General features: G+C 40.3%; 1 protein-coding gene across 1 annotated transcript in view; it reads right to left on the reverse strand.

The window, feature by feature from the left end:
• The window catches only part of MEIKIN (meiotic kinetochore factor), a 126,994-nt gene that overhangs the window by 61,868 nt on the left and 37,144 nt on the right, over window positions 1-27,982 (reverse strand). Inside the window, exon 9 of the mRNA XM_045395088.3 lies at window positions 881-955. Coding sequence (XP_045251023.2) covers window positions 881-955 — 75 coding nt within the window. The remainder of the gene's footprint in view (window positions 1-880; window positions 956-27,982) is intronic.

Below are 27,982 nucleotides of genomic sequence, written 5' to 3' on the forward strand. Positions count from 1 at the left end.
AATTACAAAAAATTATCCAGGAGTGGTGGCGGGCACCTGTAGTCCCAGCTTTTCGGGAGGCTGAGGCAGGAGAATTGCATGAACCCTGGAGGCAGAGCTTGCAGTGAGCTGAGACCATGCCACTGCACTCCAGCCTGGGTGACAGAGCGAGACTCTGTCTCAAAAAAAAAAAAAACAGTATTGGTTAAGGCTGGGTACAGTGGCTCATGCCTGTAATTCCAGCACTTTGGGAGGCTGAGGTGGTAGGATCGCTTGAGGCCAGGAGTCTGAGACTAGCCTGGACAACAAGTGATACCCCATCTCTATAAAAACATTTAAAAATTAGCTGGGCATTGTAGTGCATGCATGCCTATAGTTCCAGTTACTTGGGAGGCTGAAGCAGGAGAACAGCTTGAGCCCAAAACTGTAGTGAGCTATGATCGCAGCACTGAACTCCAACCTGGGTGACAGAATGAGACCCCATTTCTTTTCTTTTTTTTTTTTTTTTGGAGACAGAGTCTCGCTCTGTCGCCCAGGCTGGAGTGCAGTGGCGCCATCTCAGCTCACTGCAAGCTCCGCCTCCTGGGTCCACGCCATTCTCCTGCCTCAGTCTCCTGAGTAGCTAGGACTGCAGGCACCCACCACCATGCCCAGCTAATTTTTTTTATTTTTAGTAGAGACGGGGTTTCACCATGTTAGCCAGGATGGTCTCGATCTCCTGACCTCGTGATCCTCCCGCCTCAGCCTTCCAAAGTGCTGGGATTACAGGCATGAGCCACCATGCCCGGCCAAGACCCCGTTTCTTTAAAAAAAGAAAAAAGTAAATTTAAACTGTTAGTTAAAAGTAAATTATTTATTAATGAAATTTATTATGATTTATGCAGTTATTCTGCTTCAATACTTGCTTTTTTCTTTGTTTTTTCAGGGATTGAAGGGCAAGTTTTCTCAGCAAGTAAAATCTCACAAGCTGCATTATCTATAAATAAAAACATAGTTTAGTATTCTACTTATTTCATCTGTCATTAACTATGAGTCCAAAGGACAAGAGAATTCAAATTTGACAAAACAATATTTTAAAAACCCCTGATTTTAATGACTGCACCTTTGTCAACAATTAAACAAGAAAAATGAATGTATGTTGAATAATAAAAACATCCTTATCTTAAGAGCTCCAGGTTTCAGAGAAGCAAATAAAATATATATAAAATATTTTCTTTTCAGTTAGTAGGGAAAGTTCCATGTGATTATAATTCTTCATTCATTATCCTACCATTTCCACTCTCCACATTTTCAAGCTATTTTTCTACTACAATTTTTTCTTTTTTCTTTTTTAAAATTTCAATAGCTTTAGGGGTACATGTGGTTTTTGGTTATATGAAAAAATTGTACAGTAGCGAAGTCTCAGCTCTTAGTGTACCTGTTTACTGCAACTTTTCTATCAGCATTTTAAACATTCTCAAGCCTCTCTCATCAAAAAGTTTCCTGGTACCTCATATCCACCTCCTGCTGCAGCCCCTATATCTCTTCTTGCCCACAGGCAAATTTCTTAAAAGATCTTCCATGTATACTAACTTTATTTCCTCTCCTCCTATTTACTTCCAAATCCAAAGTATCCAGTTGCACTTCCACCAATATCAGCAGAGACCTTTCCTGTCCTACCTCACTAGACCTTACTACAACAGGCTGGAACACTTCTAACCTGGCTCCTTTTTATGTCTCTTCTTCAGTCTTGAGTCTTCCCTTTTCCCCTCTCTGGACTCAATCCAAGCAACAAATATTTATTGAGGGTCTGCTATGTGCCAATTTTGCCTATCATATGCATTTAAAGTTGTATATTCAGCTTTTCTTTTCCTTTTTTTTAAGATGGAATCTCACTCTGTTCCTCAGGCTGGAGGGCAGTGGTGCGATCTGTGCTCACTGCAAACTCCACCTCTCAGCAATTCTCCTGCCTCAGCCTCCCAAGTAGCTGAGATTATAGGCACACACCACCACACCCAGCTTATATATATATAATTTTTTTCGCTCTTTGTGGCCCAGGCTGGAGTACAGTGTTATGATCTAGGCTCACTGCAACCTCCACCTCCCGGGTTCAAGTGATTCTCCTGTCTCAGCCTCCTGAGTAGCTCGGATTATAGGTGCCTGCCACCACGCCTGGCTAATTTTTTTATTTTTTAATTTTTTTAGTAGAGACAGGGTTTCACCATGTTGGCCAGGCTGGTCTCAAACTCCAGAGCTCAGGTGATCTGCCCTCCTCAGCCTCCCAAAGTGTTGGGATTACAGGCATGAGCCACCACGCCTGGCCTTTTTTTTTTTTTTTTTTTTTTTTTTTTTAAGTAGACATGGGCTCTCACCATGTTGGCCAGGCTGGTCTCAAACTCCTGACCTCAAGTGATCTGCCTGCCTCAGCCTCCCAAAGTACTGGGATTACAGGTGTAAACCACCATGCCCGGTTCAGCTTTTCTTTATTCTTAACAATACTACCTTGAATTAAGGCACCAAAAGATTTTCTTTAGGTTTCAATAGCATTTCAATTCACCTCTGTCGGCAGTCCATTATCCTTTTATACTTAAAATGCAAATATTGTTTGCCTAAAACTCTTCAAAGCCTTTCCTCTGCCCCCAAGTTAAACTCAAGCTCCTTAATTTACCATTACAAAGTCCTTCTTTTTATGATCTGTGTATTTCTTATGTATTCCTCAGCCTCACTACTGAGGCTAATAGGGTTGCCAGATAAAATACACTATGCCCAGTTAAATGTGAATTTCAAATTAACACTGAATAATATTTTAGTATATCACATTTAATAGCACAAGCATGAGCAACATTTAGGACATACTTATCTTAAAAATTATTTACTGTTTATTAGAATTCAAATTTAACTGGGTATTCTGTAACTTTATTTGCTAAATCTGTTAATGCTAGAGACTAATCACTCCTGCTATATGGATCTTTGAGGGTAAGAAGCAGCAGGTAGGTTTGAGAGCTCTGTAGGAGATAAAACTAATACCAAGATTTGGAAATAGATTAGATATTAGCCTGAGAAATGACAAAAAAGGAAGCGTTAAGGATGACCCTCAGGTTTCCGGTTTGCTAAACCACATCTGTTAACCAACCTGGAGGACAATAATGTAGGACCAGGTTAGGTCTTGGCTGTGACAATTCTTAGTCCTCAATCCTCATGTGATTTCATAATCTTGATAACTTTTGTCATAGCTGGGATTATTCCTTCCTTAAAACACTCACCTCTCCTGGCTTCATCATTCTTTCCTGGTTTTCCTACTACAGCACGAGCCATTAGGTCTCAGTTTTGTTTTTTTTTTTAATTTTTTTGCTGGATATTTCTCCCTTTCCCTACCTCTAAATGTTGGAGTGTCCCATTTCCATTCACTTTGTATGCTTTTTAAAAATTATTTTTACCTCCTACATGATTTCATTTAATCCTATGGCTTCAAAACATCTCTTTGCTGGCTCCAAGTATGTATCCATAGCCCTAGCCTCTGGTCTGGAGTTCTCTAGACTCCTGCATCATAAACTGCCTTCATGAAATCCCCACTTGAAAGCTAATAAGCCTTTCAGTTTTTAAATATTTTATTAAAGTATACCACATATATAATAGCAGTCACAATCTTGGTATATATGTATTCATCCATGTATCTACCACCCAGATCAAGATACAAAATATTTCCAGCACTGAGAAGTTTTCTGTTTTCTTTCCTTGTTGGCACCCTTTTTCCAAAGACTACCACTGTTTTGACATGTCACCCAGAATAGTCTTGCCTGTTCTTGAACTTTATATATATGAAATTATATAGTATATACATGTTCTGTCGGCGTTCTTTCACAAAACATTATGTGTATGGGCTGACAGATCAAATTTAATATATCCAAAAAAATTCTCTTAACCATTCTCCCAACTTGGTCTGCCCTACAGTGCTCCCATCTCAATAAATGATATCATCATTCATCTGATTTCTCAAGAATTTAATACTCATCCTTGACTTCTATTTTTTCTCTTACCTAATATCCAGGATAATCACAGATTCCTGGTATATCTGCCTTTAAAATATATTCCAAATCAGACCACTGCTACTATCATGGTTTAAAACACTATTATCTGATCACTGTAATAGTTTAATAAGGTCTCCTTGCTTCCACTCTTGCCGTCGTAGTCTATTCTCCACATAACAGCCAAAATGATAATTCTAAAATATATAATCTGAGTCTTTGGAACATAGAAAACTACCACCTCTTAGAACCTTAGGACCACAGATGCACTGGACACAAAGAACTCAAGGGCTCTTGGAAGCTTGGAGTTTCTCCAGTTTAGAGCCTGCTCCTCTGGAGTGAGGGATAAAGCAGAAAGAATAGGTGAAACACAGTAGTTTCTCAGATTTATATTTAGATTATTTTCCATCTTGCTACAACATATATGAATATCCTAAAATGGTAATGTCAGGTGTTGTAGCTACTGACCTATGGGATTATTTAAATTCATTTAAAATGAAATAAAATGTAAAATAAAAATTATATATCTGATCATGTCATCCGTCTGCTCTAAGATGATCTAAGATGTATTTCTCAGTACATTTAGAATAAAATCCATAGTCCTTACAATAGTATACAAGGCTCTACTTTATAAAACCTGGTTAGCTCTCTGACCACAATTTCAACCATTCATCTTCCTACTCACTGTGCTCCAGCCACAATGACCTCTTTCCTCTTCCTCAAACATGCCAAGCACATTCCCATCTCATGGTCTTTTCATGTATTGTTCCCTTTGCCTGGCATGCTCTGCCTCCCAGGTTTCCACAAGTCTGACTCTCTAACTTTATTCAAGCTCTCACCTCCTCAGAGAGGCCTATCCTGATTGCTCTATCTAAAATAGCATGCCTGGTTACACCTCTTTACCCTACCTTATATTCCTTAGTTACTGTTATTTCTACTTGACGTTATATATTTATTTATCTGTTTATTATCTTTTTTTTCCCACTATGTAACATTTGTTCTATTAGGGCAAGGATACTGTCATGTTTCCCAGTAACTAAAACAGTTAGTGTCATACTTAGGTGCTTAATAAATATTTGCTGAATGAACTAAATTAATGAACACTAAATTGAGATGCCTCTAAAATATCCAAGAGGAGATATCTAGAAGGCAGCTGCATATAATGGTCTTAATCTCAGAGGAGGAGAGTCTAGGTTAAGAGAAAACCTGGAAATCCTGCCTATTACATGACACCTATACATGTCAGGCAGAAGATAAAAAGAGATTAGAATCTAGGAACTAACTCTGAAAAACTCCCACATTTAATGACTGATGTTGGCAATTAAGATTGCAAGTCTGAACAGGAGTTGCTTGAGAAGTACTTTCTTATTTATTTGTTTATCGCTATTACTAGACTATACAATCCGTGACAGCAAGAAAATAGCCATTTCTGAATTTCTTAACACTTAATAGAAGAGCCTGGCACACAGTTGAAACACAGCTGGATTTGTTGAATTAAGAAATGTGTAAGGAAGAACAAAGCAAGATGGCTGAATAGAAGACTCCACTGATCATTGCCCCTACAAGGACACCAATTTAACAACTATCTATACACAAAAGGCACCTTCATAAGAACCAAAATTCAGGTGAGCACTCATAGTATCTGGTTTTAACTTCATGTTGCTAAAGAGGCACTGGAAAAGGTTAAGAAAGACAGTTTTAAATCACCAACACCACACCTCCTTCATCCCCCGGCAGCAGCCCTGTGGTGTGTATAGAGAATCTGTGCATTTGGAAGGAGAGTACAGGGATTGTGAGACATTGCACTGAACTTAATGCTGCCCTGTCAAGTGGAGGGCAAACCTGGGCTGAACTCAGCTGGTGCCCACCTATGGAAGGAGTATTTAAACCAGACCTAGCCAAAGGGAAATCACCTATTCCAACAGTCAGAACTTGAGTTCCAGCAAGCCTTGCCACTATGGAATAAAATGCTCTGGGGCCCTAAATAAACTTGAAAGCCTAGGCTACAAGAACTGCAACTCCCAGGCGAGTCCTAGTGCTGAACTGGGCTCAGAGCCAGTGGACTTGGGGCAGGCGGGGTGGGTGGGGAGAGGGGATGTGACCTACTGAGACACTAGCCAGGGCAGCTAAAGGAGTGCTTATGCCACCCCTCTCACAACCCCAGGCTGCACAGCTCATGGCTCCAAAAGAGACCCTTTTCTTTTGCTTGAGGAGAAGAGAGAAAAGAGTAGAGAGGACATTGTCTTCCATCTTGGATACCAGCTCAGCCACAGCAGGGTAGGGTACCAGGAAGAGCAGTAAGGCTCTAGCTCCCAGACAACATTTCTAGACACACCCTGGGCCAGAAGGGAACCCACTGCCTTGAAGGGAAGGAGGACCCAGTCCTGGCAGGTTTCATCACCTGCTGATTAAAGAGCCCTTGGGCCCTAAATAACCAGCAATGATACCAGGTAGTATACCATGGGCCTTAGGTGAGACTCTGAGGCTGGCTGCAGGTGACACTCAACACATTCCCAGCTATGGTGGTTATGGGGAGAGACTCTCTGCCTGAGAGAAGTGAGGGAAATGTAAAGGAGATTTTATCTTGCACCTTAGATACCAGCTCAGCCACAGAAGGGTAGAGCACCAAATGGGCTCTTGGAGGTCCCTAATTCCAGGCCTTGGCTCTTGGACAGCATTTCTGGATGTGCCCTGGTCCAGAGAGAAGTCCACTGCCCTGAAGGGTAAGTCCCAGGCAGCATTTACCACAAGCTGACTGGAGAGCCCTTGGGCCCTAAAGGAACACCAGTGGTAGCCTGGCAGTACTCCCCATGGGCCTGTGGTGGCTGAGGCCACAAGGTGAGGCTCCTCTGCCTGTGGAAAGAAGACAGAAGAGTGGGAAGGACTATGTCCCATGGTACGAGTGCCAGCTCAGCCACAGTACAAGAGAACACTAAGTAGACTTCTAAGGGTTTTGACTCTAATTCCTGGCTCAGGACCTGCCCAGGGTCTGGGGGAACTTGCCACCCTGCAGGCAAGGACATAAGCTTCGCTGGCTTCTTCACCTGTTGTTTGCAGAGCCTTAGGGCCTTAAGAAAACATCGGCAATAGCCAGGTATTAGTTACAATGAGTCTTTGGTGAGAACCAGGGCTATGCTGGCTTTAGTACTGACCAAGTGCAGTCCCAGTATTGGGAATTGGAGGCCACAGAGGTGCTTGTGTTACCCCATCCCCAGCTGCAGGCAGCTCAGAACTGAGAGAGAGAGAGAGAGAGAGAGAGAGAGAGAGAGAGAGAGAGAGAGATTGAGATTCTGTTTGTATGGGAGAAAGTAAGGGAAGAGAAAGAGTCTCTGCCTGGTAATCCAGATAATTCTTCCAGATGCTATCCAGGACCACCAAGGTGGTACCTCCATAAGTCTGCAAGAACTACAGTGTTACTGGGCTTTGGGTGCCCCCTAATGAAGATACAGTTTAGATCACAATACCCAAGTCCTTTCAAATACCTGGAAAGCCTTCCTAAGAAGGACAAGTACAAACAAGCCCAGAATGCAAAAATTACAAGAAATAGCTAACTCTTCACTGTCCAGACACCAACAAACATGTACCCAGCATCAGTACTATCCAGGAAAACATGACAGCTCAGTCACAGAGGGGTAGCGCACCAACGAGGTTCACCAAATGAACCAAGTAAAGCACCAGGGACCAATCCTGAAGAAACAGAGATATATGACCTTTTAGACAGAGAATTCAAAACAGCTGTTTTGAGGAAATTCAAAGAAATTTAAAATAACACAAAAGAATTGTCTAGTAAATGTAACAAAGAAATTTAAATAACTAAAAAGAAATAAGAAGTAATGGAGTTGAAAAATGCAATTGACACGTTGAAGAATCCATCAGAGCCTTTTAATTTTTATTATTTATTTATTTTTATTATTATACTTTAAGTTCTAGGGTACATGTGCACAACATGCAGGTTTGTTACATATATATACTTGTGCCATGTTGGCGTGCTGCACCCATCAACTCGTCAGCACCCATCAACTCATCATTTACATCAGGTATAACTCCCAGTGCAATCCCTCCCCCCGCCCCCCTCCCCATGATAGGCCCAGGTGTGTGATGTTCCCCTTCCCGAGTCCAAGTGATTTCATTGTTCAGTTCCCACCTATGAGTGAGAACATGCGGTATTTGGTTTTCTGTTCTTGTGATAGTTTGCTGAGAATGATGGTTTCCAGCTGCATCCATGTCCCTACAAAGGACACAAACTCATCCTTCTTTATGGCTGCATAGTATTCCACGGTGTATATGTGCCACATTTTCTTAATCCAGTCTGTCACTGATGGACATTCGGGGTTGATTCCAAGTCTTTGCTATTGTGAATAGTGCCGCAATAAACATACGTGTGCATGTGTCTTTAGAGCAGCATGATTTATAATCCTTTGAGTATACACCCAATAATGGGATGGCTGGGTCATATGGTACTTCTAGTTCTAGATCCTTGAGAATCGCCATACTGTTTTCCATAATGGTTGAACTAGTTTACAATCCCATCAACAGTGTAAAAGTGTTCCTATTTCTCCACATCCTCTCCAGCACCTGTTGTTTCCTGACTTTTTAATGATTGCCATTCTAACTGGTGTGAGATGGTATCTCATTGTGGTTTTGATTTACATTTCTCTGATGGCCAGTGATGATGAGCATTTTTTCATGTGTCTGTTGGCTGTATGAATGTCTTCTTTTGAGAAGTGTCTGTTCATATCCTTTGCCCACTTTTTGATGGGGTTGTTTGTTTTTTTCTTGTAAATTTGCTTGAGTTCTTTGTAGGTTCTGGATATTAGCCCTTTGTCAGATGAGTAGATTGCAAAATTTTTTTCCCATTCTGTAGGTTGCCTGTTCACTCCATCAGAGCCTTTTAATGGCAGAATTGATCTAGCAGAAGAAAGCATTAGTGAGCTTGAAGACAGGCTATTTAAAAATATATAGAGAAGGCCAAAGAAAAAAGAATAAAAAACAATGAAGCATGTTTACAAGATCTAGAAAATAGCTTCAAAAGGGCAAATCTAAGGGTTATTGGCCTTAAAGAGGAGGTAGAGGAAAAGACAGGGGTAGAAAGTTTATTCAAAGGGATAACAACACCGATTTTCCCAAATCTAGAGAAAGATATCGATATCAAGTACAAGAAGGTTATAGAACACCAAGAATATTTAACCCAAAGACTACTTCAATGCATTTAATAATCAAACTCTGAAAGTTCAAGGATAAAGAAAAGATATTAAGAGCAGTAAGAAAAAAGAAACACAACATACAATGGAGCTTCACTAGGAGCAGACTTTTCAGTGGAAAACTTACACTCCAGGGGAGAATAGCATGACATATTTAAAGTGCTGAAGGAAAATAACTTTTACCCTACAATAGTATATCAGGCAAAAATATCCTTTAATCTCCAAGGAGAAACAAAGACCTTCCCAGATAAACAAAAACTGAGGGATTTCATGAGTGCCAGACCTGTTCTGTAAGAAATTCTAAAGGGGGTACTTCATTTACAAAGAAAAGGACATTAATGAGCAATAAGAAATCATGTGAAGGTACAAAACTCATAGGTAATAATAAGTTCACAGAAAAACACAAAGTATTATAACAGTGTAATTGTGGTGTGTTAACTACTCTTTTTTATTTTTTATTTTTTTATTATACTTTAAGTTCTAGGGTACATATGCACAACACGCAGGTCTGTTACATAGGTATACATGTGCCATGTTGGTTTGCTACACCTATTAACTCATCATTTACATTAGATATTTCTCCTAATGTTATCCCTCCCCCAGCTCCCCACCCCCTGACAAGCCCCAGTGTATGTCGTTCCCCATGTGTCCATGTGTTCTCATTGTTCAATTCCCACCTACGGGTGAGAATATGTGGTATCTGGTTTTCTCTCCTTGTGATGTTCCCCATGTGTCCATGCGTTCTCATTGTTCAATTCCCACCTATGGGTGAGAACATGTGGTATCTGGTTTTCTCTCCTTGTGATAGTTTGCTGAGAATGATGGTTTTCAGCTTCATCCATCTCCCTGCAAAGGACATGAACTCATCCTTTTTCATGGCTGCATAGTATTCCATGGTGTACATGTGCCACATTGTCTTAATCCAGTCTATCATTGATGAACATTTGGGCTTGTTCCAAGTCTTTGTTATTGTGAAGAGTGCTGCAATAAACATACGTGCGCATGTGTCTTTATAGTAGCATGATTTATAATCCTTTGGGTATATACCCAGTAATGGGATCACTGGGTCAAATGGTATTTCTAGTTCTAGATCCTTGAGGAATTGCCACACTGTCTTCCACAATGGTTGAAGTAATTTACACTCCCACCAACAGTGTAAAAGCATTCCTATTTCTCCACATCCTCTCCAGCATCTGTTGTTTCCTGACTTAATGATCACCATTCTAACTGGAGTGAGATGGTATCTCATTGTGGTTTTGATTTGCATTTCTCTGATGACCAGTGATGATGAGCATTATTTCATGTGTCTGTTGGTTGCATAAAGGTCTTCTTTTGGGAAGTGTCTGTTCATATCCTTTGCCCATTTTTTTATGGTTTTTTTTTTCTTGTAAATTTGTTTAAGTTCCTTATAGATTCTGGATATTAGCCCTTTGTCAGATGGGTAGATTGCAAACATTTTCTCCCATTCTGTAGATTGCCTGCTGACTCTGATGGTAGTTTCTTTTGCTGTGCAGAAGCTCTTTAGTTTAATTAGATCCCATTTGTCTATCTTGGATTTTGTTGCTATTGCTTTTGGTGTCTTAGTCATGAAGTCTTTGCTCATGTCTGTGTTATGAATGGTATTGCCCAGGTTTTCTTCTAAGGTTTTTATGGTTTTAGGTCTAACATTTAAGTCTTTAATCCATTTTGAATTAATTTTTGTTTAAGGTGGAAGGAAGGGATACAGTTTCAGCTTTCTACATATGGCTAGCCAGTTTTACCAGCACCATTTATTAAACAGGGAATCCTTTCCCCATTTCTTGTTTTTGTCAGGTTTGTCAAAGATCAGATGGTTGTAGATGTGTGGTGTTATTTCTGAGGCCTCTGTTCTGTTCCATTGGTCTATGTATCTGTTTTGGTACCAGTACCACACTGTTTTGGTTACTGTAGCCTTGTAGTATAGTTTGAAGTCAGGTAGCATGATGCCTCCAGCTTTGTTCGTTTTGCTTAGGATTGTCTTGGCTATGTGGGCTTTTGTGGTTCCACATGAACTTCAGTTTTTTCCAATTCTATGAAGAAACTCATTGGTAGCTTGATGGGGATGGCATTGAATCTATAAATCACCTTGGGCAGTATGGCCATTTTCATGATATTGATTCTTCCTATCCATGAGCATGGAATGTTCTTCTATTTGTTTGAGTCCTCTTTTATTTCGTTGAGCAGTGGTTTATAGTTCTCCTTGAAGAGGTCATTTGCATCCATTGTAAGTTGGATTCCTAGGTGTTTTATTCTCTTTGTAGTATTTGGGAATGGGAGTTCACTCATGATTTGGCTCTCTGTTTGTCTGTTATTGGTGTATAGGAATGCTTGTGATTTTTGCACATTGATTTTGTATCTTGAGACTTTGCTGAAGTTGCTTATCAGCTTAAGGAGATTTTGGGCTGAGACGATGGGGTTTTCTAAATATACAATCACGCATCTGCAAACAGGGACAATTTGATTTTCTCTTTTCCTAATTGAATACCCTTTATTTCTTTCTCTTGCCTGGTTACTTTGTCCAGAACTTCCAACACTATGTTGAATAGGAGTGGTGAGAGAGGGCATCCTTGTCTTGGGCCACTTTTCAAAGGGAATGCTTCCAAATTTGCCCATTCAGTATGATATTGGCTGTGGGTTTGTCATAAATTTTGAGGTATGTTCCATGAATACCTAGTTTATTGAGAGTTTTTTGCACGAAGGGTTGTTGAATTTTGTCGAAGGCCTCTTCTACATCTATTGAGATAATCATATGGTTTTTGTCATTGGTTCTGTTTAGGTGATAGATTACGTTTATTGATTTGCATATGTTGAACCAGGCTTGCAGTCCAGGGATGAAGCCAACTTGATCATGGTGAATAAGCTTTTTGATGTGCTGCTGGATTTGGTTTGTCAGTATTTTACTAAGGATTTTCATATCAATGTTCATCAGGGATATTGGTCTACAAATCTTTTTTCGTTGTGTCTCTGCCAGGCTTTGGTATCAGGATGATGCTGGCCTCATAAAATGAGTGAGGGAGGATTCCCTCTTTTTCTATTGATTGGAATAGTTTCAGAAGGAATGGTACCAGCTCCTCTTTGTACCTCTGGTAGAATTTGGCTGTGAATCTCTCTGGTCCTGGACATTTTTTGGTTGGTAGGCTATTAATTATTGCCTCAATTTCAGAGCCTGTTATTAGTCTATTCAGAGATTCAACTTCTTCCTGGTTTAGTCTTGGGAGGGTGTATGTGTCCAGGAATTTATCCATTTCATCTAGATCTTCTAGTTTATTTGCATAGAGGTGTTTATAATATTCTCTGATGGTAGTTTGTATTTCTGTGGAATTGGTAATGATATCCCCTTTATCAGTTTTTATTGCATCTATTTGATTCTTCTCTCTTTTCTACTTTATTAGTCTTGCTAGCAGTCTATCAATTTTGTTGATCTTTTCAAAAAGCAGCTCCTGGATTCATTGATTTTTGAAAGGTTTTTGTATCTCTATCTCCTTCAGTTCTGCTCTGATCTTAGTTATTTCTTGCCTTCTGCTAGCTTTTGAATTTGCTTGCTCTTGCTTCTCTAGTTCTTTAAATTATGATGTTAGGGTGTCAATTTTGGATCTTTACTCCTTCCTTTTGTGGGCATTTAGTACTATAAATTGCCCTCTACATACTGCTTTAGCTGTGTCCCAGAGATTCTGGTACGTTGTATCTTTGTTCTCATTAGTTTCAAAGAACATCTTTATTTCTGCCTTCATTTCGTTATTTACCCAGTAGTCATTTAGGAGCAGGTTGTTCAGTTTCCATGTAGTTGTATGGTTTTGAGTGAGTTTCTTAATCCTAAGTTCTAATTTGATTGCACTGTGGTGTGAGAGACCGTTTGTGTGATTTCTGTTCTTTTACATTTGCTGAGGAGTGCTTTACTTCCAATTATGTGGTCAATTTTAGAAGAAGTGCAATGTGGTGCTGAGAAGAATGTATATTCTGTTGATCTGTAGTGGAGAGTTCTGTAGATGTCTATTAGGTCTGCTTGGTGCAGAGCTGAGTTCAAGTCCTGGATATCCTTGTTAACCTTCTGTCTCATTGATCTAATATTGACAGTGGGTTGTTAAACTCTCCCACTATTATTTTGTGGGAGTCTAAGTTGCTTTGTAGGTCTCTAATGACTTGCTTTATGAATCTGGGTGTTCCTGTATTGGATGCATACATATTTAGATAGTTAGCTCTTCTTGTTGAATTGATCCCTTTACCATTATGTAATGCCCTTTGTCTCTTTTGATCTTTGATGGTTTGAAGTCTGTTTTATCAGAGACTAGGATTGCAACCCTTGCTTTTTCTTGCTTTCCATTTGCTTGGTAGGTCTTCCTTCATCCCTTTATTTTGAGCCTATGTGTGTCTCTACATGTGAGATGGGTCTCCTGAATACAGCACACTGATAGGTCTTGACTCTTTATCCAATTTGCCAGTCTGTGTCTTTTAATTGGGGCACTTAGCCCATTTACATTTAAGGTTAATATTGTTATATGTGAATTTGATCCTGTCATTATGATATTAGCTGGTTATTGTGCCCGTTAATTCATGCAGTTTCTTCCTTGCATCAGTGGTCTTTACAATTTGGCGTGTTTTTGCAGTGGCTGGTACCGGTTGTTCCTTTCCATGCTTAGTGCTTCCTTCAGGTGCTCTTGTAAAGCAGGCCTGGTGGTGACAAAAGTCTCTCAGCATTTGCTTGTCTGGAAAGGATTTTATTTCCCCTTCACTTATGAGGCTTAGTTTGACTGGATATAAAATTCTGGGTTGAAAATTCTTTTCTTTAAGAATGTTGAATATTAGCCCTCACTCTCTTCTGGCTTGTAGGGTTTCTGCCAAGAGATCCACTGTTTGTCTGATGGGCTTCCCTTTGTGTGTAATCCGACCTTTCTCTCTGGCTGCCCTTAACCTTTTTTCCTTAGTTTCAACCTTGGTGAATCTGACAATTATGTGTCTTCGGGTTGCTCTCCTTGAGGAGTATCATTGTGGTGATCTCTGTATTTCCTGAATTTGAATGTTGGCCTGCCTTGCTAGTTTGGGGAAATTCTCCTGGATAATACCCTGAAGAGTGTTTTCCTACTTGGTTCCATTCTCCACATCACTTTCAGGTACACCAATCAAACGTAGATTTGGTCTTTTCACATAGTCCCATATTTATTGGAGGCTTTGTTCATTCCTTTTCCTCTAATCTTGTCTTCTCACTTTATTTCATTAATTTGATCTTCAATCACTGATATCCTTTCTTCCACTTGATCAAATTGGCTATTGAAGCTTGTGCATGCATCACAAAGTTTTCGTGCCGTGGTTTTCAGCTCCATCAGGTCATTTAAGGTCTTCTCTACACTGTTTATTCTAGTTAGCCATTCATCTAACCTTTTTTCAAGGTTTTTAGCTTCCTTGCAATGGGTTAGAACATGCTCCTTAAGCTCAGAGAACTCTGTTATTACCAACCCTCTGAAGCCTACTTCTGTCACCTCATCAAAGTCATTCTCTGTCCAGCTTGGCTCCATTGCTGGCGAGGAGCTGCGACCCTCTGGAGGAGAAGAAGTGCTCTGGTTTTTAGAATTTTCAGGTTTTCTGCTCTGGTTTCCTCCTATCTTTGTGGTTTTATCCACCTTTGGTCTTTGATATTGGTGCCCTACAGATGGGGTGTTGGCATGGATGTCCTTTTTGTTGATGTTGATGCTATTCCTTTCCATTTGTTAGTTTTCCTTCTAACAGTCAGGTCCCTGAGCTGCAGGTCTGTTGGAGTTTGCTGGAGGTCCACTTCAGACCTTGTTTGCCCGGGTATCACCAGCAGAGGCTGCAGAATAGCAAATATTGCAGAACAACAAATATTGCTGCCTGATCCTTCCTCTGGAAGCTTCGTCCCAGAGAGGCAGCCGCCTATATGAAGTGTCTGTTGGCCCCTACTGGAAGGCATCTCCCAGTTAGTCAGGGACCCTCTTGATGAGGCAGTCTGTCCATTCTCAGAGCTCAAACGCTGTGCTGGGAGAAACACTGCTCTCTTCAGAGCTGTCAGACAGGGACGTTTAAGTCTGCAGAAGTTTCTGCTGCCTTTTGTTCAGCTATGCCCTGCCCACAGAGGTGGAGTCTATAGAGGCAGTAGGCCTTGCTGAGCTGCAGTGGGCTCTGCCTAGTTTGAGCTTCCCGGCTTTGTTTACCAACTCAAGCCTCAGCAATGGCAGAAGACCCTCCCCATGCCAGACTGCAGCCTCACAAGTCAATCTCAGGCTGCTGCACTAGCAGTGAGCAAAACTACATGGGCATGGGACCCCCCTGAGCGAGGCACGGGAGAGAATCTCCTGGTCTGCTGGTTACTAAGACAGTGGGAAAAGCACAGTATTTGGGCAGGAGTGTCCCATTTTTCTAGGTACAGTCTGTCATGGCTTCCCTTAGCTAGGAAAGGGAAATCCCCCGACCCTTTGTCCTTCCCAGGTGAGTCAATGCCCCGCCCTGCTTCAGCTTGCCTTCCATGGGCTGCACCCACTGTCTAACCAGTCCCAGTGAGATGAACCAGTCACATCAGTTGGAAATGCAGAAATCACCCATCTTCTGTGTCGATCACGCTGGGAGCTGCAGACCAAGGCTGTTCCTGTTCAGCCATCTTGGAACAGACCTCTACTCTTACCTCAATTAGAAAGACTAAATGATGTACTAGCCAAAAATAATAACTAAAATAACTTTTCAAGACATAATGCAATAAGATATAAATAAAAACAACAAAAAGTTAAAAAGTGGGGAGATGAAGCTAAGATGTAGAGTTTTATTAGTTTTCTTTTCACTTGTTTGTTTATGCAAACAACGTTGTCACCACCTTAAAATAATGGATTATAAGATAGTATTTGCAAGCCTCATGGTAACCTCAAATCAAAAAACATACAACAGATACACAAAAAATAAAAAGAAATTAAACTATACCACCAGAGTAAATCACCTTCATTAATAGAACACAAAAAGGAAAGAAGGAAGGCCACAAAACAGCCAGAAATACCAAAATGTCAGGAGTAAGTCTCTATTTATCAATAGTAACACTGAATGTAAATGGGCTACACTGTCCAAGCAAAAGACCCAGAGTTGCTGAATGGATTAAAAAAAAAAAAAAAATACAAGGCCCAGTGATCTGTTGCCTGCAAGAAACACACTTCACCTATAAACACACACATAGACTGTAAATAAAGGGATGCAAAGAAACAATCCATGCCAATGGAAGTCAAAAAAGAGCAGGAGTAGCTATACTTACATCAGACAAAATAGATTTCAAGACAAAGAAGGTTACATATAATGATAAAGGGGTCAATTCAGCAAGAAGATGTAATAATTTGAAATATATATGCACCTAACACTGGGTCATCCAGATATATAAAGCAAACATCATTAGAGTTAAAGAGAAAAATAGGCCCTAATACAAAAATTGCTGGAGATTTCAACACTCCACTTTCAGCATTGGACAGATCTTCCAGACAGGAAGTCAACAAAGAAACACTGGACTTAATCTTCACTTATTCATTTGTCTTCAATTATTTAGAACAAATAAACCTTATAGATATTTACAGAAAATTATATCCAATGGGTTCAGAATATACATTTTTCTCCATACCACATGGATCATTCTCAAGGTCATATGTTAGGTCACAAAACAAGTCTTAAAACATTCCAAAAAACTAAAATAATATCAAACATCTTCTCTGACCACAATGAAATAAAACTGCAAGTCAATAACAAGAGGGAAGAGGGAGGTAAGATGGCTGACTAGACACAGCCAGCAGGAACATCTGTCACTGAGGGAATGGGACGTTGGGAAGACTGGTGCATTCCTAGCAGATCTTCAGAGGGAAGGCATTGAGAGTGAATGGAAGGAAGACATAGATGCTAGCCTAAAGGAAAAAGAAGCTGGGAAACCTGCACAGGGCTACTGCACACTGGGACTCATTCCTGGCCCCCAGTGACTCCTGGGGAAGGGGTGAGTTGAGCAGGCAAGTAGCAACCCACCCTCACCAGGGGCCTCTGGAATCCCGGCAGGAGGAGACCTCATGACCCCCACAGACACTTGTTTTGTAGGGGCAGAACTCCAGCTGGTGCAGATCCCAGAGAGTTTGGTGTTGGAGCCATGTGTAGCAGAGCACAGCCAGGGACGCCTATCCCCCAAGGCTTGCCTCACTCCTTTAGGAGACTTTAGCCCTAAGGGAACTGTTGGACCTGAACAGCACAGGGTAGTCTTGCCCATGAGACCAGATTGGTCTACCTGTGCACCTCTTGGTTGGCTTGCCTATCCCGGGTATCCAGCCTGGCAGCACTTGCTTGAATGTAGCCTCAGATGCCCAGATGGGGTGCCTCCTGGGGAAGGAGCAGCATAGCTTCTGTGCTGGCAGACTGCTCCTGACTGGTACAGAGTTCCAGGAGAGCAGACACCGTGGATGTACACCAGGCCGCCCATGCCCTCCCCCTGCTGCAGCCTCCCTCATGCTGCTTTGCCTGCACACGTTTGCCCATGGCCAACACCTAGATCGCTTTGCTGGCACGTGTGTGCATGGGTGGACCTTGCTGTGCACCCCACCCACTCACCTACCATGCTTTCATTGCTGTTGAAGCATTTGCAGGCACGACGACTGCTAGCCCTATGCCTGCCAGTGCCCTGTCCTTGTGCTGACACTACCATTGGTGTGAAACTGCACGTGGTGACAAGCAGACTTACTCCACGCCCTGCAAGGCCACTGTCACTCACATGAATGCATGCACAGATGGTGTCAGTCCCACTCCTGCCAATGCTCTGTCCCTGTGCTGACACTGTCACTGGCACAAAACTATATAGGGAGACCAGCAGACCCACCCCTACCCTGAGCGGCCACTGCTGCCTGCATGGATGCCTATACAGATGGCACACAGAGTCCCACACCTGCCAGCACCCACCTCGTCCTAACATCACCACCAGCGTGAATGTGCACACAGACCCCAGTGGGAAATGTTCCCCCCTGTGCCATGCTGCCATCCCCACCACTGTGAATACCTGCATGGACACTGGTACCCCTACAATTGCCAGCACCCTGCCATAATCAATGAGTATGCACCCTGCTGCACTGCCACTGCTGCTGGCATGTACAAATCCCACTGCTATTGCCCTGTGAAGCGCTTTGGCTGGCACCACTCATCAGAGTGCTGTGACCAGCAGTCTAGGAATACCTTGGCCCTTGGTGAGCAGGTTTCTTACCTCAAGGGGCCAGAGAACAAAGCCAGAGGCCTGAAACAGGCCCCACAGAATTGGAGCACACAATCCAGAGGTCCTCAGCTGAGCCTTGACCCCCCACAAAATCTTCCAGAAACAAAGCCAGTTGACTGAACCCACCTTATACAACAAGAAAACCCCCAAGGATATCAAACGGGGCAAACGAAAAAAAAAAAAAATCCAAAGGGCAGTGATATGATTTGGATTTCTGTCCCTGACCAAATCTTATGTCTAACTGTGATCCCCAATGTTGGAGGTAGGGCCTGGTGAAAGGTGATTAGATCATGGGGGTGGTTTCTCAAAAGTGCTTTAGTACCATCCTCTTGGTGCTGTTATCATGATAGTGAGTTCTTATGAGATCTGGTCCTTTAAAAGTATATAGCACCTCCTCCCTCTCCCTCTCTCTCTTATCCTGCTCCAGCCATGTGAAGTGCCAGCTCCCTCTTTGCCTTCTGCCATGATTGTAAGTTTCCTGAGATGGCTGGGCACAGTGGCTCATGCCTGCAATCCTAGAACTTTGGGAGGCTGAGGTGAGTGGATCACCTGAGCTCAGGAGTTCGAGACCAGTCTGGGCAACACGGTGAAACCCTGTCTCTACCAAAATACAAAAAAATTAGCTGGGTATGGTGGTGCACACCTGTGGTCCCAGCTACTCAGGAGGCTGAAATGGGAGGATCACTTGAGCCTGGGAGGTGGAGGTTGTGATAAGCCAAGATGGTGCCACGGCACTCCGGCCTGGGTGACAGATTGAGATCTGTCTCAATTTAAAAAAAAAAAAAAAAGAAGAAGTTTCCTGTGGCCTCCCCAGAAACCGGGAAGATGCCAGCATCATGCTTCCTGTACAGCCTGCAGAACCATGAGCCAATTAAGCCTCTTTTCTTTATAAAAACCCAGTCTCAGATATTTCTTTATAGCAATGCAAGAATGAATAATACAGATAGCAACTTCAAAGTCTGAAGAGACATCAGCCCACAAAGATGGGAAAGAACCAGTGCAAAAACTCTGGCAATTCAAAAAGCCAGAGTGTCTTCTTACATCCCAACAACCCCACTAGTTTCCCAGCAACGGTTGTTAACCATGCTGAGATGGCTGAAATGACAGAAATAAGAATCAGAATATGGATAAGAACAAGGATAATCCACATACAGGAGAAAGTCGAAACCCAATCCAAGGAATCTAAGGATTACAATAAAATGATACAGGAGCCGATAGACAAAATGGCCATTATAAGAAAGAACTGAACTGATGCAACAGAGCTAAAAAATACACTATGAGAATTTCATAATGCAATTGCCAAGTATTAAGAGTAGAATTGACCATGCTGAGGAAAGAATCTCAGAGGTTGAAGCCTGGCTGTACAAAAGAACTCAGATAAAAATAAAGAAACAATGAAAAAGAATGAACAAAACCTCCAAAAAATATGTGATTATGTAAAGAGGCCTAATCTACGAGTCGTTGGTATGCCTAAAAGAGAAGGAAAGAAACCAAGTAACTTGGAAAACATTTCAAGATATCATCCATGAAAATTTCCCCAACCTCGCTAGAGAGGCCAACATTCAAATTCAGGAAATGCAGAGAACCTCTGCAAAATACTACATAAGAAGGCCATCCTCAAGACACACAGTCGTCAGATTCTCCAAGGTCAAAATGAAAGAAAAAATGTTAAAGTCAGCTAGAGTGAAGGGGCAGGTCACCTACAAAGGAAGTCCATTAGGCTAACAGCAGACCTATCAGCAGAAACCCTATAAGCCAGAAGACAATGGGGGCCTATATTCAGCATTATGAAAGAAAAGAATTTTCAACCAAGAATTTCATATCCAGCCAAACCAAGCTTCATAAGCAAAGGAGAAATAAGATCCTTTTCAGACAAACAAATGCTAAGGGAATTCGTTAACACAAGACCTGTCTTACAACAGGTCCTGAAGGGAGTGCTAAATATAGAAAAGAAAGACCATTACCAGCCACTACAAAAAACACACTTAAATACATAGACAAGTGACACTATAAAGCAACCACACAAACAAGTATGCATAATAAGCAGCTAACAACATAATGAAAGGACCAAATCCACACATATCAACACTAACCTTGAATGTAAACGAGCTAAATACTCCCAATTAAAAGGCACAGAGTGGCAAGTTAGATAAAGAAATAAAACCCAACAGTATGCTGTCTTCAAGAGATCCATCTCACATACAATGACACTCACACACTCAAAGTAAAGGGATGAAGAAAAATCTATCAAGCCAATTAAAAAACAAACAAAAACTGAAAAAAAGCAGATGCTGCTATTATAATTTTAGACAAAACAGACTTTAACCAAGATTAAAAAAAGACAAAGAAGTGTATTACATAATGAAAGAAGGGCATTAGAGGGCTCCATTAAACAAGAAGACCTATCTTTCCTAAATATATATGCACCTAACACAGGAGCACTCAGATTCATAAATCAAGTTCTTAGACACCTATGAAGAAATTTAGAAAACCACAGAATAATAATGGGACATTTAAACACCCACTGACAGTATCAGACAGATTGTCAAGGCAGAAAACTAACAAAGATATTCAGAACCTTAATACAACACTTGACCAAATGGACCTAATAGACATCTACAGAACTCTCCACCCCAGAAAAACAGAATATACATTCTCCTTATATGCACATGGCAAATACTGATCACAAAGTCAGGTACAAAAGAATCTTCAGCAAATTTCAAAAAAAAATGAAATCATACCAACCACTCTCTCAGACCACAGGGCAATAAAAATAGAAATAACTGCTAAGAAAATTGCTCAAAAAAATACAACTATTTAACTAATTTATACTCCCACCAATAGTGTAAAAGCATTAAAGACAGTGTGGCAATTCCTCAAGGATCTAGAATCAGAACTGCCATTTCACCCAGCAATCCCATTACTGGGTATATACCCAAAGGATTATAAATCATTCTACTATAAAGACACATGCACATGTATGTTTATTGCAGCACTGTTCACAATAGCAAAGACTTGGAACCAACCCAAATGCCCATCAATGATAGACTGGATTAAGAAAATGTGGCACATATACACTATGGAATACTATGCAGCCATAAAAAAGGACGAGTTCATGTCCTTTGCAGGGACATAGATGAAGCTGGAAACCATCATTCTCAGCAAACTAACACAGGAACAGAAAACCAAACACCGCATGTTCTTGCTTATAAGTAGGAGGTGAACAATGAGAACACATGGATACAGGGAGGGGAACATCACACACTGGGGCCTGTCAGGGGTGGGGGACTGGGGAGGAATAGCATTAGGAGAAATACCTAATGTAGATGAAGGGTTGATATGTGCAGCAAACCACCATGTGTATACCTATGTAACAAACCTGTATGTTCTGTACATGTATCCCAGAACTTAAAGTATAATTTTTTAAAAAGTGAAAACAAAAACATACAATTAAATGGAAATTTTAAAAACCTGCTCCTGAATGACTTCTGGGTAAATAATGAAATTAAGGCACAAATCAATAACTTTTTTGAAACTAATGAGGAAAAAGATACAACATACCAGACTCTCTGGGACACAGCCAAAGCAATGTAAGAGGGAAGTTTATAGCACTAAATGCTCACATCAAAAAGTCAGAAATATCTCAAATTAATAACCAATATCACAACTAGGGGAACTCGAAAGACAAGAGAAAAACCCAAAGCTAACAGAAGACAATAAATAACCAAAATCAGACTAAAGGAAACTAAGATGAAAAAAACCATACAAAAGATCAATGAATCAGGGGCTACTTCTCTAAAAGAATTAATCTGATAGACCACTAGCTAGATTAATAAAGAAAACAAAGAGAAGAGCCGATAAACACGATTAGAAATAACAAAGGAGACATTACCACTGACCCCACAGAAATACAAAAAACCCTCAGAAACTATTATAAACACCTCTATGCACACAAGCTAGAAAACCTAGAAGAAATGGATAAACACACAGACCAATAGAGAAACAAAACAGAGAGATGAGACATAACCAGATCTTTGACAAATCTACCCAAACAAGCAATGGGGAAAGGACCCCCTATTCAATAAATGGTGCTGGGATACCTGGCCAGCCATATGCAGAAGACTGAAACTGGAGACCCCTTCCTTACACCTTAAACAAAAATTAACTCAAGATGGATTAAAGACTTATATCTAAGAGTCAAAACTATCAAAACCCTGGAAAATAACCTAGGAAATACCACTCTGGACAAAGAACACAGCAATGACTTCATAACAATGATGCCAAAAGAAATTGCAACAAGAGCAAAAATGACAAATGGGACCTAATTAACCTAAAGAGCTTCTGCACAGCAAATGAAACTATCAACAGAATAAACAATCTATAGAATGGGAGAAAATATTTGCTAACTATGCATCTGACAAAGGTCTAATATCAGAATCTGTAAGGAATTTAAAGAAATTTATAAGCAAAAATCAGTCCATTAAAAAGTGGGCAAAGGACATGAACAGACACTCTTCAAAAGAAGACATACACACAACAGATAAACATGCAAAAATGCTCAACATCACTATCATTAGAGAAATGCAAATCAAAACCACAATGATACCATCTCATACAAGTCAGAATGACTATTATTATTACTTTTATTATACTTTAAGTTCTAGGGTACATGTGCACAACGTGCAAGTTTGTTACATATGTATACATGTGCCATGTTGGTGTGCTGCACCCATCAACTCGTCATTTACATTAGGTATATCTCCTAATGCTATCCCTCCCCCCTCCCCACAATAGGCCCCCATGTGTGATGTTCCCCTTCCTGTGTCCAAGTGATCTCATTGTTCAACTCCCACCTATGAGTGAGAATATGTGGTGTTTGGTTTTCTATTCTTGTGATAGTTTGCTGAGAATGATGGTTTCCAGCTGCATCCATGTCCCTACAAAGGACACAAACTCATCCTTTTTATGGCTGCATAGTATTCCATGGTGTATATGTGCCACATTTTCTTAATCCAGTCAGTCACTGATGGACATTTGGGTTGACTCCAAGTCTTTGCTATTGTGAATAGTGCTGCAATAAACATACATGTGCATGTGTCTTTAGAGCAGCATAATTTATAATCCTTTGGGTATATACCCAGTAATGGGATGGCTGGGTCAAATGGTATTTCTATTTCTAGATCCTTGAGGAGTTGCCACACTGTTTTCCATAATGGTTGAACTAGTTTACAGTCCCATCAACAGTGTAAAAGTGTTCCTATTTCTCCACATCTGCTCCAGCACCTGTTGTTTCCTGATTTTTTAATGATTGCCATTCTAACTGGTGTGAGATGGTATCTCATTGTGGTTTTGATTTGCATTTCTCTGATGGCCAGTGATGATGAGCATTTTTTCATGTGTCTGTTGGCTGTATGAATGTCTTCTTTTGAGAAGTGTCTGTTCATATCCTTTGCCCACTTTTTGATGGGGTTGTTTGTTTTTTTCTTGTAAATTTGCTTGAGTTCTTTGTAGGTTCTGGATATTAGCCCTTTGTCAGATGAGTAGATCGCAAAAATTTTTTCCCATTCTGTAGGTTGCCTGTTCACTCTGGTTGTAGTTTCTTTTGCTGTGCAGAAGCTCTTTAGTTTAATTAGATCCTATTTGTCAATTGTGGCTTTTGTTGCTGTTGCTTTTGGTGTTTTAGACATGAAGTCCTTGCCCATGCCTATGTCCTGAATGGTATTGCCTAGGTTTTCTTCTAGGGTTTCTATGGTTTTAGGTCTAACATTTAAGTCTCTAATCCATCTTGAATTAATTTTTGTATAAGGAGTAAGGAAAGGATCCAGTTTCAGCTTTTTACTTATGGCTAGCCAATTTTCCCAGCACCATTTATTAAATAGGGAATCTTTTCCCCATTTCTTGTTTTTGTCATGTTTGTCAAAGATCAGATGGCTGCAGATGTGTGGTACTATTTCTGAGGGCTCTGTTCTGTTCCATTGGTCTATATCTCTGTTTTGGTACCAAACAAAACCATGCTGTTTTGGTTACTGTAGCCTTGTAGTATAGTTTGAAGCCAGGTAGTATGATGCTTCCAGCTTTGTTCTTTTGGCTTAGGATTGTCTTGGCAATGCGGGGTCTTTTGGTTCCATATGAACTTTAAAGCAGTTTTTTCCAATTCTGTGAAGAAAGTCATTGGTAGCTTAATGGGGATGGCATTGAATCTATAAATCACCTTGGGCAGTATGGCCATTTTCACAATATTGATTCTTCCTATCCATGAGCACGGTATGTTCTTCCATTTGTTTGTGTCCTCTTTTATTTCACTGAGCAGTGGTTTGTAGTTCTCCTCGAAGAGGTCCTTTACATCCCTTGTAAGCTGGATTCCTAGGTATTTTATTCTCTTTGAAGCTATTGTGAATGGGAGTTCATGCATGATTTGGCTCTCTGTTTGTCTGTTACTGGTCCCAAGAGTAAACCAGGAAGAAACTGAATCCCCAAATAGACCAATAGCAGGCTCTGATATTGAGGCAATAATTAATAGCCTACCAACCAAAAAAAAAGTCCAGGACCAGACAGATTCACAGCCGAATTCTACCAGAGGTACAAGGAGGAGCTGGTACCATTCCTTCTGAAACTATTCCAATCAACAGAAAAAGAGGGAATCTTCCCTAACTCATTTTATGAGGCCAACATCATCCTGATACCAAAGCCTGGCAGAGACACAACAAAAAGAGAATTTTAGACCAATATCCCTGATGAACATCAATGCAAAAATCCTCAATAAAATACTGGCAAACCAAATCCAGCAGCACATCAAAAAGCTTATCCACCATGATCAAGTGGGCTTCATCCCTGGGATGCAAGGTTGGTTCAACATACACAAATCAATAAATGTAATCCAGCATATAAACAGAACCAAAGACAAAAACCACATGATTATCTCAATAGATACAGAAAAGGCCTTTGACAAAATTCAACAGCCCTTCATGCTAAAAACTCTCAATAAATTTGGTATTGGTGGAACATATCTCAAAATAATAAGAGCTATTTATGACAAACCCACAGCCAATATCATACTGAATGGGCAAAAACTGGAAGCATTCCCTTTGAAAACTGGCACAAGACAGGGATGCCCTCTCTCACCACTCCTATTCAACATAGTGTTGGAAGTTCTGGCTAGGGCAATCAGGCAAGAGAAAGAAATAAAGGGTATTCAGTTAGGAAAAGAAGTCAAATTGTCCCTGTTTGCAGATGACATGATTGTATATTTGGAAAACCCCATAGTCTCAGCCCAAAATCTCCTTAAGCTGATAAGCAACTTCAGCAAAGTCTCAGGATACAAAATCAATGTGCAAAAATCAGAATGACTATTATTAAAAAGCAAAAAAAAAAAAAAATACAACAGATACTGACAAAGTTGCAGAGAAAACAGAATGCTTATATACTGTTAATGGGAGTGTAAATTATTTCAAACATTGTGGAAAGCAGTGTGGGTAATTCCTCAAACAGCTAAAAACAGAACTACCATTTGACCCAGAAATTCCATTATTGGGTATTTACCCAAAGGAATATAACTTATTCTACCATAAAGACACATACAAGCATATATTTATCATAGCACTATTCACAATAGCAACGACATGGAATCAACCTAAATGTTCATCAATGGTAGACTGGAGAAAAAAATGTGGTACATATACGCCATGTAATGCTATGCAGCCATACAAAAGAATATATCCTCAGCAGCAACACAGATACATCTGGAGGCCATTATCCTAAGCAAACTAATACAGGAACAGAAAACCAAACACTGCACAGTCTCACTTATAAGTGGGACCTAAACACTGGGTATATATGGACAGAAAGAAGGAACAACAGACACTGGGGCCTACTTGAGGGTGAGAGGAGGGTGACTATTGAAAAAATACCTATCAGGTACTATGCTTATTACATAAATGATGAAATAATCTGCTCACCAAACCACCGTGACACACAATTTATCTATGTAACAAATGAGATATGTGTACACCTGAATCTAAAATAAAAGATAAAAAATAATGAGGAATTTTAGAAACTAATAAACACATGAAAATTAAACAATATGCTCCTGAATGACTAGTGAGTCAATGAAGAATTAAGATGGAAACTGAAAATATTCTTGAAACAAATCATAATGGAAATACAACATACCAAAACCTACAGCATACAGTATAAGCAGTACTAACGGGGAAATTTACAGTTATAAATGCTTATATCAAAAATAATAAAAACATCAAATAAACAAGCTAACAATGCATCTTAAAGAACTAAAAAAGAGCAAACAAACCCAAAATTAGTAGGAGAAATAAAAAAGATCAGAGCAGAAACAAATGAATTTGAAAACAATACAAAAAAGAAATGAAACAAAAAATTGGTTTCTTGTAAAAAAAAACCTGACAAACCTGTAGCCAGACTAAGAAACAAGAGAGAAAACCCAATTAAACAAAGTCAGAGATTAAAAGGGAGACATTACAACTGATACCGCAGACATTCGAAGTATCATTAGTATCTACTACGAGCAACTACATCCAGTAGACATACGCAATCTAGTGTGACTGAACCATGAAGCAATCCAAAACCTTGGGCTGGGCGGGTGGCTCACGCCTGTAATCCCAGCACTTTGGGAGGATGAGGTGGGTGGATCACGAAGTCAGGAGTTTGAGACCAGCCTGACCAACATGGTGAAACCCCATCTCTACTAAAAATACAAAAATTAGCCGGGTGTGGTGGCGTGCGCTTGTAATCTCAGCTTCTCAGGAGGCTGAGGCAAGAGAATCACTTGAACCCGGGAGTCAGAGGTTGCAGTGAGCTGAGATTGAGCCATTGCACTCCAGCCTGAGCAACAGAGTGAGACTCCGTCTCAAAATAAATAAATAAATAAAATAAATCCAAAATCTGAACAGGACAATAAAAGTAACAAGATTGAAGCTATAATAAAAAGTCTCCTGGTAAAGAAAAGTCCAGGACCTAGTGGCTTCACTGTTGAACTCCACCAAATATTTAAAGAAGACCTAATACCAATCCTACTCAAACTGTTCCAAAAAATAGAGGATGAGGGAGTACTGCCAAACTCATTCAATGCAATCAGTATTACCCTGATACGAAAACCAGACAAAGATATATCAAAAAAAGAAAACTATAGGCCAATGTCTCTGATGAATATTGATGTAAAAATCCTCAACAAAATAATATCAAACTGAATTCAACAACTTATTAAACAGATCATTCTTCAAGACCAAGTGGGATTTACCCCAAGGATGCAAGGATGATTCAACATATGCAAATCAATCAATATGATACATCATATCAACAGAATAAAGGAAAAAACCGTATGATCATTTAAATTATGCTAGAAAATCATGTGATAAAATTCAACATCCCTTCATGATAAAAATTCTCAAAACACTACGTACAGAAGGAACATACCTCAATATAATAAAAGCCAATATATGACAGACCTACAGCTAGTATCATACGAAATGGGGAAACACTGAAAGCCTTTCTTTGTAAATCTGGAACAAGACACGATGCTCACTTTCACCATT

This window comes from Macaca fascicularis, chromosome 6, assembly GCF_037993035.2.
Source record: "Macaca fascicularis isolate 582-1 chromosome 6, T2T-MFA8v1.1".
NCBI lineage: Eukaryota > Metazoa > Chordata > Mammalia > Primates > Cercopithecidae > Macaca > Macaca fascicularis.